The sequence below is a fragment of the Wasmannia auropunctata genome, unplaced genomic scaffold (assembly GCF_000956235.1).
Source record: "Wasmannia auropunctata unplaced genomic scaffold, wasmannia.A_1.0 LD336095.1, whole genome shotgun sequence".
Taxonomy (NCBI): Eukaryota; Metazoa; Arthropoda; class Insecta; order Hymenoptera; family Formicidae; genus Wasmannia; species Wasmannia auropunctata.
The window spans coordinates 3,058,890-3,074,695 of record NW_012026795.1 but is presented as its reverse complement, the minus strand read 5'-3'; the positions used below and the strand labels follow the sequence as shown (position 1 = coordinate 3,074,695).

The following is a 15,806-nucleotide window of genomic DNA, read 5'->3' as shown; positions in this document are numbered from 1 at the left end:
TTCAATCCTTCGACCTCTTTATTGCGTTTGCGTAATCGCGCTAAATTTATTCCGCCATTGAGGCAGAGAGAATGCTGACCGTTGAATATTTTAGTATCGGGAAACACGCCGTGAGCAGGCAACCCTGTTGATTATGATTGCATATTTTAGATTGTAAACTCGTTAAAACCCGCCAAAACCCGTCGGTGCCGGGCAGCATTTGTGAGGATGTCTTTCAGAATTGAAGACATCGAGAATTGTCCTCTAGCGCTTTATTCCCGTCGTTCCTTATCCAGCATCCCCGGATTTACCCAAGACCGTATGCTATTCTATTGCAATTTCTCTCGTGTCTGCAACTTGTCGCCTTTGCAATCCTCAACAAGTGTTCGCGCGATCAGTTTTCCTCGCATTATAGCGGTTACGTGATTCTTGAAGAATTCTATTACACTATAATATAGAGGTTCGTATCGACACAACATAGATTTTCTCTATGTAATTTTAACGGAACGCAACGTCGCGGAAGGAGCGAAAATAAAATCCTGGAGAGAAAATAAAAAAGAAAATATTTTCAGGAAAGAATAAAAAGATTTTGCAATTTTTGTACAACGTGTGCTCTCCGTATTTTTAACAAATACTCCTTGATAAGACACGTAATGAAATAATAGTCTTTTCGCTTTTGGCGTCTGAAGAAAACTTCTAAGTAAATTAATTATTATGACGTTATGAAATGTTATCCTTGGTACATTATTCAATCACTTCTCTCACATTTCTTTGTCGAGCTAACTAAATATCACCGGGCACAATATTGCAATTGCAGCGGTGTTAACCTATCATCCCGAAATCGTCAAGTTCTCAACAAGTGGTCGAGTCTTGGCGAGATGTCTATCAACTTCAGGCGCCAGATGTATTACGCGCGTAACGCCAAGCTGGACGTTTAGCAACCAGCTGCCGGTTGCAGTCTCGATCAGGTGTACGTTCGTGTACAACTCGACAACAATAATTGAATTCGAAACTATGAATGCGATGTACTAGTCGTTGGCACCAAACGATTTTGGCCGTAAAATAGTCGAATCGATACCACCTATCTTTTTGACAAATATTTGTTTTATAGTTTGAAAATCATAGCATTTTGAAAGCACATATTGTTGAGCACGTACGCTGACAGTGACGACGCACGCGTTACATTTCTGATTTCTACACATCGCTCGCGCTATTCGTTTCAATTAATCTCTACCTGCACTCGCGACATTAGAGTAAGATTAATATATATAACTTATCTCCGTTTTTGCGTGTATCCTTTCTTGTACCAATATTTTTCTTCATTTTTTTTTGTCACGCTTCATTCATACAAAATACAGAAATCGCTGCCTTTTTATTTTAAGGCGACAGTAATGTAAAAAACCATAAATTTATTTCGAACAGTCCATATTACATTGAGTGCTGTGAAAGAGCTTATCCCTTGAAGGGAATCTTTTATTTGTTTATCGTGCAATTATAAATAAACATACAGTGATTAAATATGCGGATTTTCTTCATGGAGATACAATATTTGTTATTTCAGAAGAGAGAGAAATTCAGATTTGCTCGCGCTAGAGATAGAAACGGAAGAAAAGTATCTCGTTTATTCTGGTCTGCAAAAAAGCGATACTTAATTATCGAGAGTACGCCATTTATTAGAGAATAAGTATTTTTTTCTTCCGTTGAAGAGGTATGTGAGAAAGAAGATGTACTACGCTAATTTATTGTTTACGCAGGAAACAACTCATTTAGTAAATTAAGAGCGTTTTCTTTAATCTAAGAATATTTTCATATGTAAATGATAATTTTTTGTACACACTTTTACATTGCGCATTATAATATAAAACTTAGTATTAACGTAACTTAATATTTAATTTCCACTGCAAAGCATTAATCAAAATCTATTAGAATTGAGTTTTAAGGATTAAATGAGGCAGATATTTCTCTGTAAAACTCTGCAATTGCGATAATATTGCTACAGCCTTTCCAGAACAGATAAATGGCCGTTTCGGTACCTATTTTTAAAGGGGATCCCCATATATTTTTTAACTAGCTACTATCTTTTCCTAAAGTTTCCATTCTACGATGTCCGCCGCTAGGTCGGTCGTGCAACGATAAAACAGGATCCAGTGAAAACTCACTTTTTGAGACAATGTGTCTTTTCTTATCATTAAAATTCTTACAAGTGAGATTGGTCTATTTTCCAAACTTGTTCCCTTCATGTATCGAAACTCACACATGGATCTAATTCTGATGGAACAGGTCCCCAGTTCGCGCGTTTTCCCGACACTCTTCGCGTGCGACTCCTAAGGTGGTATTCGCGCTGGGAAATGACTTTCTCGCGTCAAACTAGTGGGAACCGGGAGCGTGTATATGCGAATAGATGCAACAAGGTGCAGTCTCGTAACAACAAATTCACTAGTAACTCGAGGGGAAAGTTTTGTATTCTTGCATTTCCTCTAAACCTCTCGCAGGTCCTGCCTTTATCCGGGCCACGATAAATTCGCTTCTGTTGACGTGGGAATTGAATTCCCTGTGGCATAGCCGAGGGCACTGCGAGGGCACGGAGCCATCGAACTTTTTCGCACGATGCAAGCCTTCGAGCCAGCCATCGAGATCTTATGATCGAATAAGATGGGAACCGTCGTGATTGTCGCGTTTTTTCGCCGGGTGGTCGAATAGCGTTTGTCGCGCGGTTGCCCCTTTAAAATTTCTACAATACAATACCGCGCGTCCACAAGCGTTACAACTGCATTACAATTGCGTTGGCCAGGCTTGGGAAGCTGCCGCATTTGCGCCGATGCATCGCATTACCAATGCTACTTTGACCCGAGATAACGAGATACTCTAGCCGAGATAGATCGTCTCGTTTTAATATCGGATTTCCGGATTATATACGAATTGTGGCGACGGGCAAGCACACAATAGATTTGAATTTGATTCAAAACGTTGCTCGTACTTCTAGAAATTGTATGTATATATGTATACTATTTTTTAAGCTCCTCTGGAAGCTCTTAAAGCGATAAAATTCAACTCTGAATTTGAATTGAATTCTTTCTCACACAAAACTCAGGGCGCACTCCGCAATAACGTAAAAGGTAAATCTCTGAAACGTCATTGAAACGTATAATTGAATGAGAAATGATGTCGCATTTATGTATAAGATTTAAATATTTCATAATTATTATACATAAGTATATTAATACGCCGAATTATTAATATTCAGATATTTGAATATTAATAACAGCACGCGCAAATTCGACAATATAATTTTGAAATACAAGCGAACGATATGCGTTGGCGCAATCAATTATTTTTCAGGACCGTCGTGCTTATGCGCTTAATGAAAATTACGTCAAATATACAGTGTCGAACAAGTCGACACTGTCTATGTAGCTACGGTGTACCGGTAGCTGAACCATGCGGGCACGCAACGTAGGCAGCACTTTGATCAAGGGACGTGGATGTCTCGTACCGCGCGGCTGCATTGCTCAACCGTGCGCGTACAATACACGCAGACACATCCTACGCGCGAATATTGAGACATATGCACGCTCGATTTACGCACTCCTCTCCGTGCACTCAATCACAGGCGACCGCCGATTGGGAAGTGCATCCGGGTGAAATTAACGAAGCCCCTTCGCAAATGAATTCATGGGCGGTTCCCCTGTTCGCTCAGCTATGGCTATGGTTATGGCCTCTAATACACAGAGAGGGAGCGAGAGAGAGAGAGAGGAAGGAAGGGAGGGAGAGAAAGAAAAAGAGAAAACGGAAAAGAGAAATTGCATTTCCACATTTTAACACGAATCAGTACAAGTGTAGAAGAATGGCTCAGTTGGCTCAGTAAAAGTGTAAAGAATAGCTATTTTTTTTTTTTTATTATAAAAAGCATATGTAGAGCAATAACTGACTTTGACTATTCGAATTAATTAACAAGTAATATATTCTTATTTTTTATCTTTATTTTATATCTAACACGCTCTTTTTAATTTCCATAGATTTCTTGACACAAGAGAGAAAACGCTTTTTATAATTCTATAACAATTAACTTTGTTAGCAGTGCTTCTTGAAATGAATTATAAAGGATATTTAACAAGCGGAAACGTACATTTTTCTAATGTACATATTTTACAGTACATTAATACAGTGTTTTCTTCCTAATTTATTTTATTTTAACTAAAACTTACATATCGATTACAACTTCGAGTTAATAAAATTAATGAAAGTACTAATGATCAGATAATAACGTGTCTGAATTCATTTCACATTTTCATCTCGTACAATTTATTGCACAAAGTACTTCTCGCACATATAGATACGTTCAGAATGTAATCGATATGTAATGGATATCTGCAAAGTATTATGTGCCGTTATTTACCGGTGCGACGACTATGTAGAGTTCGTGCACACTTTTAAAGCCGGGGTAGAAATTCCGCGGCTTATTAAAAATTCGAGTTTTCCCTCCCTTTGAGCACTAAATGAACGCATCCAGCCCAACGATGGCGGCTGACATGTGTGTATCGCTTGCCACCCTCACCTGCTACGTGAAGCGGGTTGGAAAGGCTCACTGGTTCGTGCAGGATTCTACAGCGCGGAGCCGTTAAGTGGTTGAAGTGAAGCGAAAAATTGTTCACTCGCGTTTCTCTGCCAATTGCAACATCTTTAATGCACTTTTGCATACAGATACTACCTAGATACGCACTGTGTGGTCTTGATGAGAATTCGCATGATTACACATAAGCGCATTGTAATATTATATTTTGCAACAAGAATCTATGAATTTTGAAATTACGTAATTTGCGATCGCGGAATTGACGAAAACTTGATTTTATTCACGTAATCCGCGAGAAAGTATTTATGTAAATAATTGTTTTATATTTTTCATATTTTTCACATTTCTGTACAAAAATGAAGTGAAACAAAATGAAAAACCTTGAATTTATTATGCATGTATGTAATAACTATAACGTAACTATATCATTTTTCGACTAATTCAGATGTATCTAGAATGATATTGCTTTTCTGCGTGCAGATATCATGGAGCACTTCGAGTTTGTGGACAATATTTTCAATTGAACCACAATACGCACATATGTGCGCACGTACACGTGAATACATTGATATCTGATTTAATTCAGCGATTTGAAATATGAGTCTTTATATCTATCTGACGACATTCGATACATTCATGTATCGTTGTTTTTATTTTATACATTTTATACATTTTTTCTTCCATACTTTTGTTATGTTTCTACTTTTTTAAAAATATTCATTTACAGTTTGTCACTCATATTACTTAAAATTTGTTTGGAAATATTTATATCTTAAGTATTAAAATTATTAATTGCTTATAAATGATTTTATAAATAATTTTTATAAAATTATTACGTAAATTTATATTCCAAGATTTTATTCTGAAATTATAAAATTCTTTGGAAGGCTGAAAATAAAAATTACAAGAGGTAGCGTAGCAGACAAAAAATTGTGCCGCGTGCAATGAAAGATTTATATGCATTCGTGATGGGATTCGCGTAGATAACGCAAGTAACCGACTATGGCAGTGCGTTTGAACAAGTAATCCTGGTTCACTTTTTGCCTTCGTGACGACAATTACAAAGTTATTGCACATAACGTATCGAGCAATAGCTGCCTTCGACTAAGCAATTGCATTCTACTTTCTCGTATATTCTCTCTATTGAATTCCGAGCAGATTGCACTGGACGAAGCAATACATATATACATACATATAGACATATATATATATATATATATATATATATATATATATATATATGTATGTGTGGCAGTAGTAATTGTACGACAAAGTGGACCCCGGAATGAATATGCAAACAACAATATGCAAACATCAACAAACGAATGCGAAGAGAAAATAGAAGGAATGTTTTGGCAAAGAAAATGGAAGAAAAAGATGTACAATCCACAGCTAACATTTTGAAACGCGCTAAGAGCAACAGCGGGGAAATAAGTCTTATATGTCTATCAGAGCGTAATTTCTTTAAGCATGAAATCTACTCTCGGGAAAGTAGTATATATATTATTGCGATTGTCATAGTAAGAAAATGCAAAACTCGTTGCTTATATCATTTGTCGTTATTCTTAAATATATATAGAAATTTAAATTATACCAATGATATTGATCGAGTTAAAATATTAAAGGCTGTAATTTATATTTCTCAAAAGTTTATTCAACGTCAGATTTTAATATCATCATAATTTTATTTAGCTCAATCTTCTATTTTTCAAGATATTATTATCCACACAATAAGAAGAGTTAATGCACGAGTGGTATACGTTGCCTGCTCGGACAACTAGCCTCGGCTTGTGTACTGCCGGCCACGTATTTGCATACTCGTTCAAACTACATATGTAATACATTCTGCGACCGGATTCAACCTGCAGCCTGGTTTTTACTCAATATTGTCGCTCGCACGTGGCCTTTGTGTAAAAATTCAAGCTTTCGGTTATTTTACACTCTTTTTCACTGCCCCTGAGGGTATCTCTAAATCAATGCATGTGGCGGAATGTTTGTATTACAACGTCGGAAAACTAACAAATAAATACCAGCACCTAGTGTTTCCGAGTTATTTTTAATCTTTCCAAATCCGTCTCTAATCCATTTTTATAAATCATTTTTATAAATATAAGAAACAATGCCGTCTTAATCTCTTCTGTATGTTTTTCAAATATAAGATGAAACAAATGTACGCGTGCTTTATGAAAACATATCGGTCGTGTATAATCAACATATTTCTGCTGTTTTTGAAAATGGAAAAAGTATCAAAAGCAGAGAGAGAGAGAGAGAGAGAGAGAGAAAATTCTCTTTCAGGTACATATATACATGGAATAGGAAAACATGTGTGTGATCAAAAATTGATTTTAAAGATGGTTTTATTTATCCTTTGTTTATGTGAAATTATCATTTTTGTTGAAAACAGCGACCGCATTTTCTTTAAAGAGCTTTAAGTAAAGAAACGAGAAAGCGCTGAGCTTTATACGTCTAATTGAAGTTTATCAAGCCGGTAAAATAGCTAGAAATGAGAAGGACTCGAGCGCATTTTTAAGATCTCGCGTGATACCAAGCTTATGTATGTGTTGAAACAGAGCAAAAGTACCTTTACCTCGTCGCAGAGAGTTTATTCTGCATACCGAGAAGAAAAGAGAATAACGAAAACGACACATAATACTAAAAGAGAACAAAGTGCGTGAATAAAATGCCAAATTTTGCGCCGGTGTGAAATACTGATGTATAAAAGGAGTTCTCGTGCGCGATCCTTTCTGCGTGATCGAAACATATTTCGCATCCAAGCAATACATCTGCTTCATGTGATTACAATCCACTTAATACTTATTCAAAATAAATGAAGATGGATGATTGACTCGATTAATAAGATAAGAACGGTCATTAGATCTTTTAGAATTCTGCAGGAATTTAATACCTCGCAAGATAGATATGTGAAGAATTTGAAAATGAATGATGATATATATTCTTTTAAGGAAAGAGAAAGAGAAAGAGAAAGAGAGAGAGAGAGAGTGGGGGGGAAAGCGCGTTCTATTTGAATTCACTGGAAACTTTTATGATGATCCTGTGGGTTTTCAGGAAAAGGTGAACGTCGGTGCTTTTTAATCACCGTCCTCCTAATTTACATTAACTTTTCTTTATCCTGTCTCCATTCACAGTCAATCGATGCTTTATTCTTATCGCTTCACGCAAAGCGTGTAATTAATAACCGCGACTGGTACGCGTTTGTCCTTCGGCGAGCCGGGCGTGCGATCCATCGCTCATCATTAATCATCCTCACGTTTACACGGCTGGCAACCACATCCGCGCGCTGTCCTTTCTCCCCCCTCTCCCCTCTCTCTGTCTCTTTCTTCCTTCCTCCCTTTTATATTTCTGTGTAAATATCATTTGCGAGAGGGCGGACGGCAGCGAGCGAAAGGTCGCTCGATAAAACGAGGGTCACCATTGTCGACTGGTTAGCACTTTTTCGCGTGACAAAACGATTTTGCATTTCCTGCGGTCAACGCTCCTGTTCCGGCGGCACGACCGGCCTGACAGAACAGAGAGCGAGGGACGAACAAGAGCGAGGGGAGGGGGTGTTTGGGGTTAAAAAAAAAACGACGAGCGTGAAATTTTCGATAGCGCGACGGATAAACGACCCGCCGAGGCGTGTGTTTCCCGCATAGCGCCGGGATTTACATACTACATTTTCGATTACGGCGTTTAACTTTTTCGTTTGTCAGTCTTGGGGGAGATTTATCGCGTGCGCGTGTGCGCGCGATCGCTTCCGAAGGCGCGATTCCATTTTATCGGATATGTCATTCAGACCCTTCTCTCTCACATCACGGAGCGAACGACGACGCGCCTCACCAGTCGGTGGATTTCTATTCACGTTTTTTTGGACGCAATTAAAAAACACGACGCAGTCGGGCATTGTTCAAGAGTCTGATGGATTTTCAACTGACAGGCTCTGCCGACTGTTTAAATTTGCCACGAAGAGATGAATTTGTAACGAGAAATGAAATTTAGTAAATTTACTATGAAAGTACGCTGCAACGTCATTGATCGTCTTCTCGAGTGTATACATTTTGTCGATATATATATGTTAATCATTTAAATCTACCGTTTCAAGGAATATTATGAAATCTTCGTCTTCGTCTCCATAGATTGCACATTTTGTAGAGAAACTCTCTCAAATAATAGTTCCGTCGGATTACGTGCAAATTAGGAAGATACGTGTTTCCGGCGAAGTTTCAAACATTTATTAAGGCGATCGTTTTGTGTCGGCGTCGGTGCTGACAACGGAACGGATGATAAAGGCACGAAGTGCGCGAAGTGCACGTGCCTATATGCAATATCCGACTGCAAACTGTAACATCGATGCAAGCGAAGCGTCCTTTTGTCCGTACATACATTTCCTAATTTCAGAGGCGCAACTCAGCCTGCCCTGCTGCCCATTCGAGATCATCTGCGCGCCTGCCGTTACCAGGCGTCGTCTCGTACTGATTCGATTTCGCTGTGAATATGTTCGGTGTCCGTAACAGATACGCGAACAGCGGAGAATACCTCGGGGGGGCTCGTTGCAATAATGAGTGCGTTGCATTTACCGCTCGTGAAAAACCCACGGGATACATGTTACAAAGCGATCATTATGCGAGCACTTACGCGCTCCGCGCAATTTGCCATTTTCGAAAATGTGAACATTTTAAAACGAGAGGAAAAGAAAAACATAATAAATTGGATGTTTTATCATGTTATTTCTATACACAGTTATATCGTTACATTTTATTGCATACCTCGCTTCAACATCTGTAACAATCGCAGTTGTTTTAAGTTTGAGGTATTACTTTTTCTGTTAAAGAAAATGTTATCAATGTCTTAATTAGCGAGTTACTTAAGTTTTAGTGGGAAGAAAGCTTAGCTTCCAATTAGGCTGTAATGGATTTTAACTTGAGAAAATTTTAATTAAAACCGTAATTAGTGAGATAATATTTAATCTTGAGATTTAAACATTGCGAGTGCGCTGAATGTTTGGCTTGGAATGCAAGTCCCGCAAAGAAAGCTGTTCGCGCCATTTGGTTTAACAAGTCGTATATCATATAACATTTCATCACTTTTAGTTTGCAATAAAATTTTTTTCAATAGAATCGCCATTGTGCTTCGTTCTAATACGTCTATAGTGAATGCATTGCACTCTTTCATACGTGAAAATAGACTCAAAAAAAAAAAAATAGATATTTTAACAAAAATATTCGTTTGATGTTTTTTTTTTAAATAAACTTTTTTATTATTTCTCTTTCTATTTCTGAAAATTGGTTTCTTCACTTAATTTTACTCTCTTGTTCGGCATTATTTTGCGCAATTAAGCGTCTTTGATATAATATGAATATACTTGATTTGTTGGACGCGCAGTTTGTCCTATGATTAAATTTACTGAAGTTTCGGTAAAGTTTTCAACACCTTCTGAAAAGAGGAATAGTTGGCGATCTCCCTCTTGTACAGTGCTCAGCCATCGAAAATGAAAAGTCGTTCAGGCGGAAGACATTTCTATGTAAATCCGCGTCTTGCTGCCACTTGTACCACTTCTGGCTTCTATGTCGACGAGTAGCTCGTAGCGGGGGTTAAACTGATCTCAAAATTCCTTTCATCGTTTCGTCGATTTACATAGGGCCTCACCGTCAAGCAAGATTGAGAGAACCCCTCAAGTTGCCATTACAGAGGTCTTATTAGCGCGTCGCGACGTAGATTCGCAAAATTTAGAACGTCTCTAGTCTTGCCAAGGTCCCTACATCTCCCTTTGATGGGACTTTGGGGAACAATTGTTGCTATCCTGGCCCCCTTTCGCTCTTATTCCAGCCGTCTCCTCGATGAACTCATTGAAGGCTTCATCGGCAGGCGCTACGCCATCCGCTGCAAACGTCCCGACTTGGCGAGACGAACGTTGTGATTCACGAGGAGATTCTTTGAGGAGATGGAAGAAATACTTGAAGCCAATGTATGCGTCAATATGTGGATATACGCCGATAACTTTTTGCGGAGCTTGTTTTTTAATAACATGGACAGATTTAGATTTTGATTTAATAATTTTTTGCAAAATTAGGGATCTATGAAATACAGAACGCTATTGGCTTCCAATCGATGCTTCGTGAAATAATGTTAAGAAAAATAATATATACATGTGTTTATTAATTTAAAGTTGCACAATTTTTCATCATTTATAAGAATATTACGTTACTTGATGAGGAGTGAATGAAATACAGGAAGCAGAATTGAGATACGGCGCGGAATATAGTTTCATAAGCGTGATATTAAATACTAGCGGTTAATTTATATTTGCCCCATGTATACGTTAACATTTTATGAATGCGAGCGGTATGATCTATATACACAGGTATGACAATTCCAGGATAATAAATTAATGCTCCCTCAAGAGAGCAGCGAAGTGGTAAAAGCCTCGCGCGTCGCAAATTGCTGGTTCTCATTATTATTGCTGCTGACCGTAGCTAACATCCTCTATCCTGCATCCCGAACGCGCAACGCAGCGTTATTATGACGATCTGCGTTAAGCTAATGATAACTACGCCATGCGCTAACGAGCTTTGGTGTTCCCGATACCGATCTAACTTACTCATGGCTATCAGAATGACTGATATCTCTTCATCGAATCGAAAAATTCAGCTAATTTTCATAGATCACAGGTAGGACGTGAGCCTGTAAAATGGTCCGGACTGTCGACACAGTAATTAGACGATCACGCGATAAGTAATTATTGCATCAATTTGCGTGCGCCTGCAATGGCGCGTCTTGTTGGAGCATTTCCTTTGTTATATTATTCTCGCTTGTTGTGGGGTTCTAATATATCCACGCAGATTAAAGCTTCGGTGTACCGACTCAAAGTAAATTTAACCCGCATTTACGGCAAGCTGTACCGCGAAATTGGTGTTAAATTACTGTAATTAATTGCAACGAGTAAGCTACACCCCGGCCGTATGAGTCATTACTATAGTTCCTATACTTATACGAAAATTCCCTTATTTCTTTATATAGATTAATGATCTAAGTAAAAAATAATAAAGTACATTAAGTTGCGATCAAGTTGGAATTGTGTGATATAATTAATTAATAGGATAGTACTGGTTCTTGAGCTTTCTTGCAGGAGAAAATTGATTTTTATCTTAAAAAGTTTTAAACTGCTCCTAAACAAATTAATAAAAGTGGCGAAACACAGTTTATAAATGTACATTATCGACTTTTAGTTGGCTAAAATTTTTAAAGTTATATATTTATAAAGAAGAGCGTATATATATATATATATATATATATGAGCTAACCTAAAGAATTAATTTCACGATCATAAAAATTGATACTGGCATCTTATTAAAAAATCTACTCGATTCGCATGCATGTTGTATTAATTTTGAAATTGCTGTCTGTCCGAATTGCAATTGTTAGTTATATACTGAATAATATTATATTTTAATACTCGTTGCGGTGCAGGATGATAGAGAAAATGATATTTTTCCACAATACTTCGCGCATAATGTTGCACCAGCGGCAATGGCGGTAGTAGCTCAACCGCATCTTCTCCGCCTCCCCACATTTTCTCCGTTCCATTATACGTGGACGCGGGTCATAATGTATTCGCTCGGTTTAAAGCGTCATGAGTGTTCTGCGCGCACGAACGCGCCGAGCGCCGGGCGCCGGGCGCCAAGACCGTGGTATAACCCGTTGCGGCATGTACCACCGCAGAATTGGTGTTAAATTACAATTATTAATTGCAGTAAACAAGCTACATCGCCGCCCGCTGCCGCGCCGGTTCGCCCGCTTATGTAGTCGCGTCATTTGCCTTTAATTCGGTGAACGGGCCGTCGCTATGCACGCTTCTGGATTATTATATACGGAAATTTACCCGACGAAATGACGGAAATTATTTTAAAGCGGGCTAGCAAGATTTTCACGAGTGATTCGCCGTGTTCTGCTCGCGCAGAGTGTCTCGGAGTGAATTATCTTGCAAGTTAATTTACTGACTGACGTTCTTAAGCTCTTAGGACAGTGTTGATCAGCGTGCAGAAATTTTTTCGATCCGTTTTTTAGAAGCCTTGAGCACTCTTAAAAGCCTTAGGCACTCTTAGAAGGGAAAGTAAAAATACGAGACTGAGCAGAAATTTAAAATGCCGATGCTTTTAACTCTTTTTTTTTTTTTAAATGGAAAACTATTAGAGGGGCGGTTAATCATAAATTCACATTTATATCGCTGAGATGTATATAAGACTATGTATTTATAGAAATTTTAATTTAATTGTACGAATCTATTTTAAAAGCTATTAAAGTTGAAAGTATAGAAAGTATTTTCTATTTTTTTACATTTTTATATTTTATAATTACAAAAATAACGAGAATTTAGTGTATATTTAGAATTCTGAATGAAATAAAGCGTAATCGAAAATTATTGCGTTGATTCACTGCTTTTGGACACATATAGACGCGTGATTTCGCGATCACGATTCACGATTGCCACTCGTAAAATTCTCGTTCGACTACTTTCTCTTCGTTTCTCAAAATATCACGTATATTTCCACATTTCATCTCGGAACGTTATTTCGCGATCGCCCCGCGCAACGAAACTATTTCATGTCGCGAATTCACGAGCACACTCCTGGCCGGGGCGCGAGGTTTATTGCAAGCGCGGCGACGCACGTGCAATGAAAAACGGGGCAGTATCGTGTAAGCACGATAACGATTGCGTATCACTTACAACGATCGGTAGCATTTCATTCCGACCCGATACACAACGTACGCGCGCGCGCACGCGCGCACGCTCGCAAATGCAGCGTTATTACTGGCGGGTATTAGCCGCTGCACCCACACATCTCAAAGCGGATTTATTTGCCATCGCGCATAACGTTAACATTCACATTTTGATCCGATCGAAACGCTTATCCGTGCACTTACGTGCATTTAGAACGGGGCGCTCTGGAAGCCATCGCATAAATTCGCTCGCGCGAACTTAGCCTGAATGCAGTGCGCGTAGAATACGCGGAATAGGATGCCACGAGAATTCTTGAGGGGCAAGATGCATCGAACGATCGAATGATTTCGCATTTTCCGCATATGTATTATGCACACGTAAATGAGCCGTTGCATATATATATAATAAAATTCAGCGTACTCGTCGCAGCTCATCGCGATGTCATGCGAAACGCGAAATTTACCACGCGCTCGGTATTATTAAATAATTACGAGGGAAAAATTATAGTTATACATAGTTACATCCAGATTTACCTTTTTTCCTACATAATTTTTTTGCTCATGAAACATGTATCACTCCTCGTCTCGGATTTCTGTCAATCGCAAGCTTTTAACGGAAACCAATACCGACGCGGAAATGATTTTATCGCGACTCTCGTCGTCGACGGATTCTTTCCTTATATCGGCAATCTTGTACAAAACGGCGTTCCTCTATGTATATTTGATGTGTCGCTGATGGAGTCCATTACACAGACTTCGAACTTCTCTTTTTCCATTCCAGTTCCGAGGTCGGTGCTGCGGGAGCAATTCGAGGGTGGCGTCGAGCCGGACGAGGAGACGCAAGAGGTCGAAGAAGGTTTCGACCGGGCGGACTTTAGGGCTGAATTCAGCCCCAGTCCAAATCTCGAAGGACCGCAGCCACCACCACGGGACAACGTCTCCAGAAATTTCCCAACTGTTAGCTCATCTCCACCTCGCGCACGGACCAACAACGACGGTGAGTTCCGCCTAGCGGTTTGCTTCTTCGTATTATATTTAAGAAAAAGCGCATGTTGTGTTATACCAAATTTAACTGCATGTAGAATATGTACATTCCTAACGTTTTATTCGCCGTACGAAAGCAAGAGTGTAATGAGCTAGTAATAAATCACATATTTTAATACTTAAATAGATAATATAAATAATTTTAGACATTTTCTATACAATTTTATTCTTGCACATGGAAGAAAATTGTTTTTACAAATCTGTTTTTCTTTTTAAAGAGAAATATAATCTATATTTATTTATACACACACACATATATATATTTGTTATACATTATAATTATAAAAAATATATGTGTATGTGTATATTATTTTATTCTTGAAAATACAGCAGTTATTTTTACGCATGCAAAATTTTTTAACAAGCAAACTTGCGAATAATATCTATTTTTCATCTATTTCACATATATTTATATTCTTTGTTTCAAGATATTTTCATTTGCGAATGGCATACGTAATTTTTACATGTACTCCGCGCGATCGTATTTTTGCATGTTTGCTCTTGCCCGTGATCGATCTGCCTTTGACACACCGACCGATGTCCGTATATAGTATATGTATATACATATATATTGTATATATTAGACATTATCAGGCGGAAGTTGCATCCAGGTAATACGCGTGAGTGCTAAAGGCGATTAGTTGGCTTCCGTGTCGGGATTATGAAAATTTATTTCGGCAAGTTCTCCTGCTCCAAAGCATTATCCGAGCAGTTGATTAATTCTACTCATTTATAAATAACCGCGTAATTGTATAATTACATGCGGGTGACGAGGTAAATTATTATTTCCATGACTAATTAATCCCGGTGCTCGCGCCGGGACATCAACGTGGGATCCATTTATACTGTACATTTCACTACGTCTACAACTGCGTTATCACGATGCATAACGCATTTTTACATAATAAAATTATCTTTCCGTGAATTCGCATGGAAAAAGGAAAATAATGAAAAGGTGATGCCGAAAGTAAATGCTTATGACACGTAACATTACCCCGTAACAATAGTACGAACAATAATATAATATTTAACATATAATACAAATTACGTTTAAATGACATTTTCACAATTGAACATGCAAATGGAAATTACAGCTCGGATTTTTTTGTTTTGTTTTTCTGAGTTGTATTAATTTTTTTTATCACGGCGCTGCGCGGTGCTGACGAGCGGCACGACGAAGGGGCATATTAAAGTCCATTTTTACGCTTCCGTTCTTTTCACAGCAGTCAAGGGACATTTCGACGCATTGAAACGTTTTTTCCGTTTCTTCCTTTTTTCTTCTTCTACACTCCTATCGCGTTGCGTGCTGTATAAAACGCGGGGAAGAGTAAAGCGCTCGTCTTAGACGCTCTCTCATCGCCGGAAGTATCCGGATGTACGTAACTTTATATCCTGTATAGTAATGTCCGCAATGAAATTACTTACCAGCCCGATGAAAAGCACGCCCGGGGAGAGCGGGAGCATCCAGCCGCTTTATATTCACTTTGCCTGCGAGCGT

General features: G+C 38.4%; 1 protein-coding gene across 1 annotated transcript in view; it reads left to right on the top strand.

Moving 5' to 3' along the window:
• The window catches only part of LOC105462810 (protein eva-1 homolog C-like), a 131,268-nt gene extending 116,905 nt beyond the window's left edge, over positions 1-14,363 (top strand). The window contains exons 6-7 of the mRNA XM_011709660.1: positions 14,046-14,261; positions 14,347-14,363. Coding sequence (XP_011707962.1) covers positions 14,046-14,261; positions 14,347-14,363 — 233 coding nt within the window. The remainder of the gene's footprint in view (positions 1-14,045; positions 14,262-14,346) is intronic.
• The last annotated feature ends 1,443 nt before the right edge of the window (positions 14,364-15,806 follow it).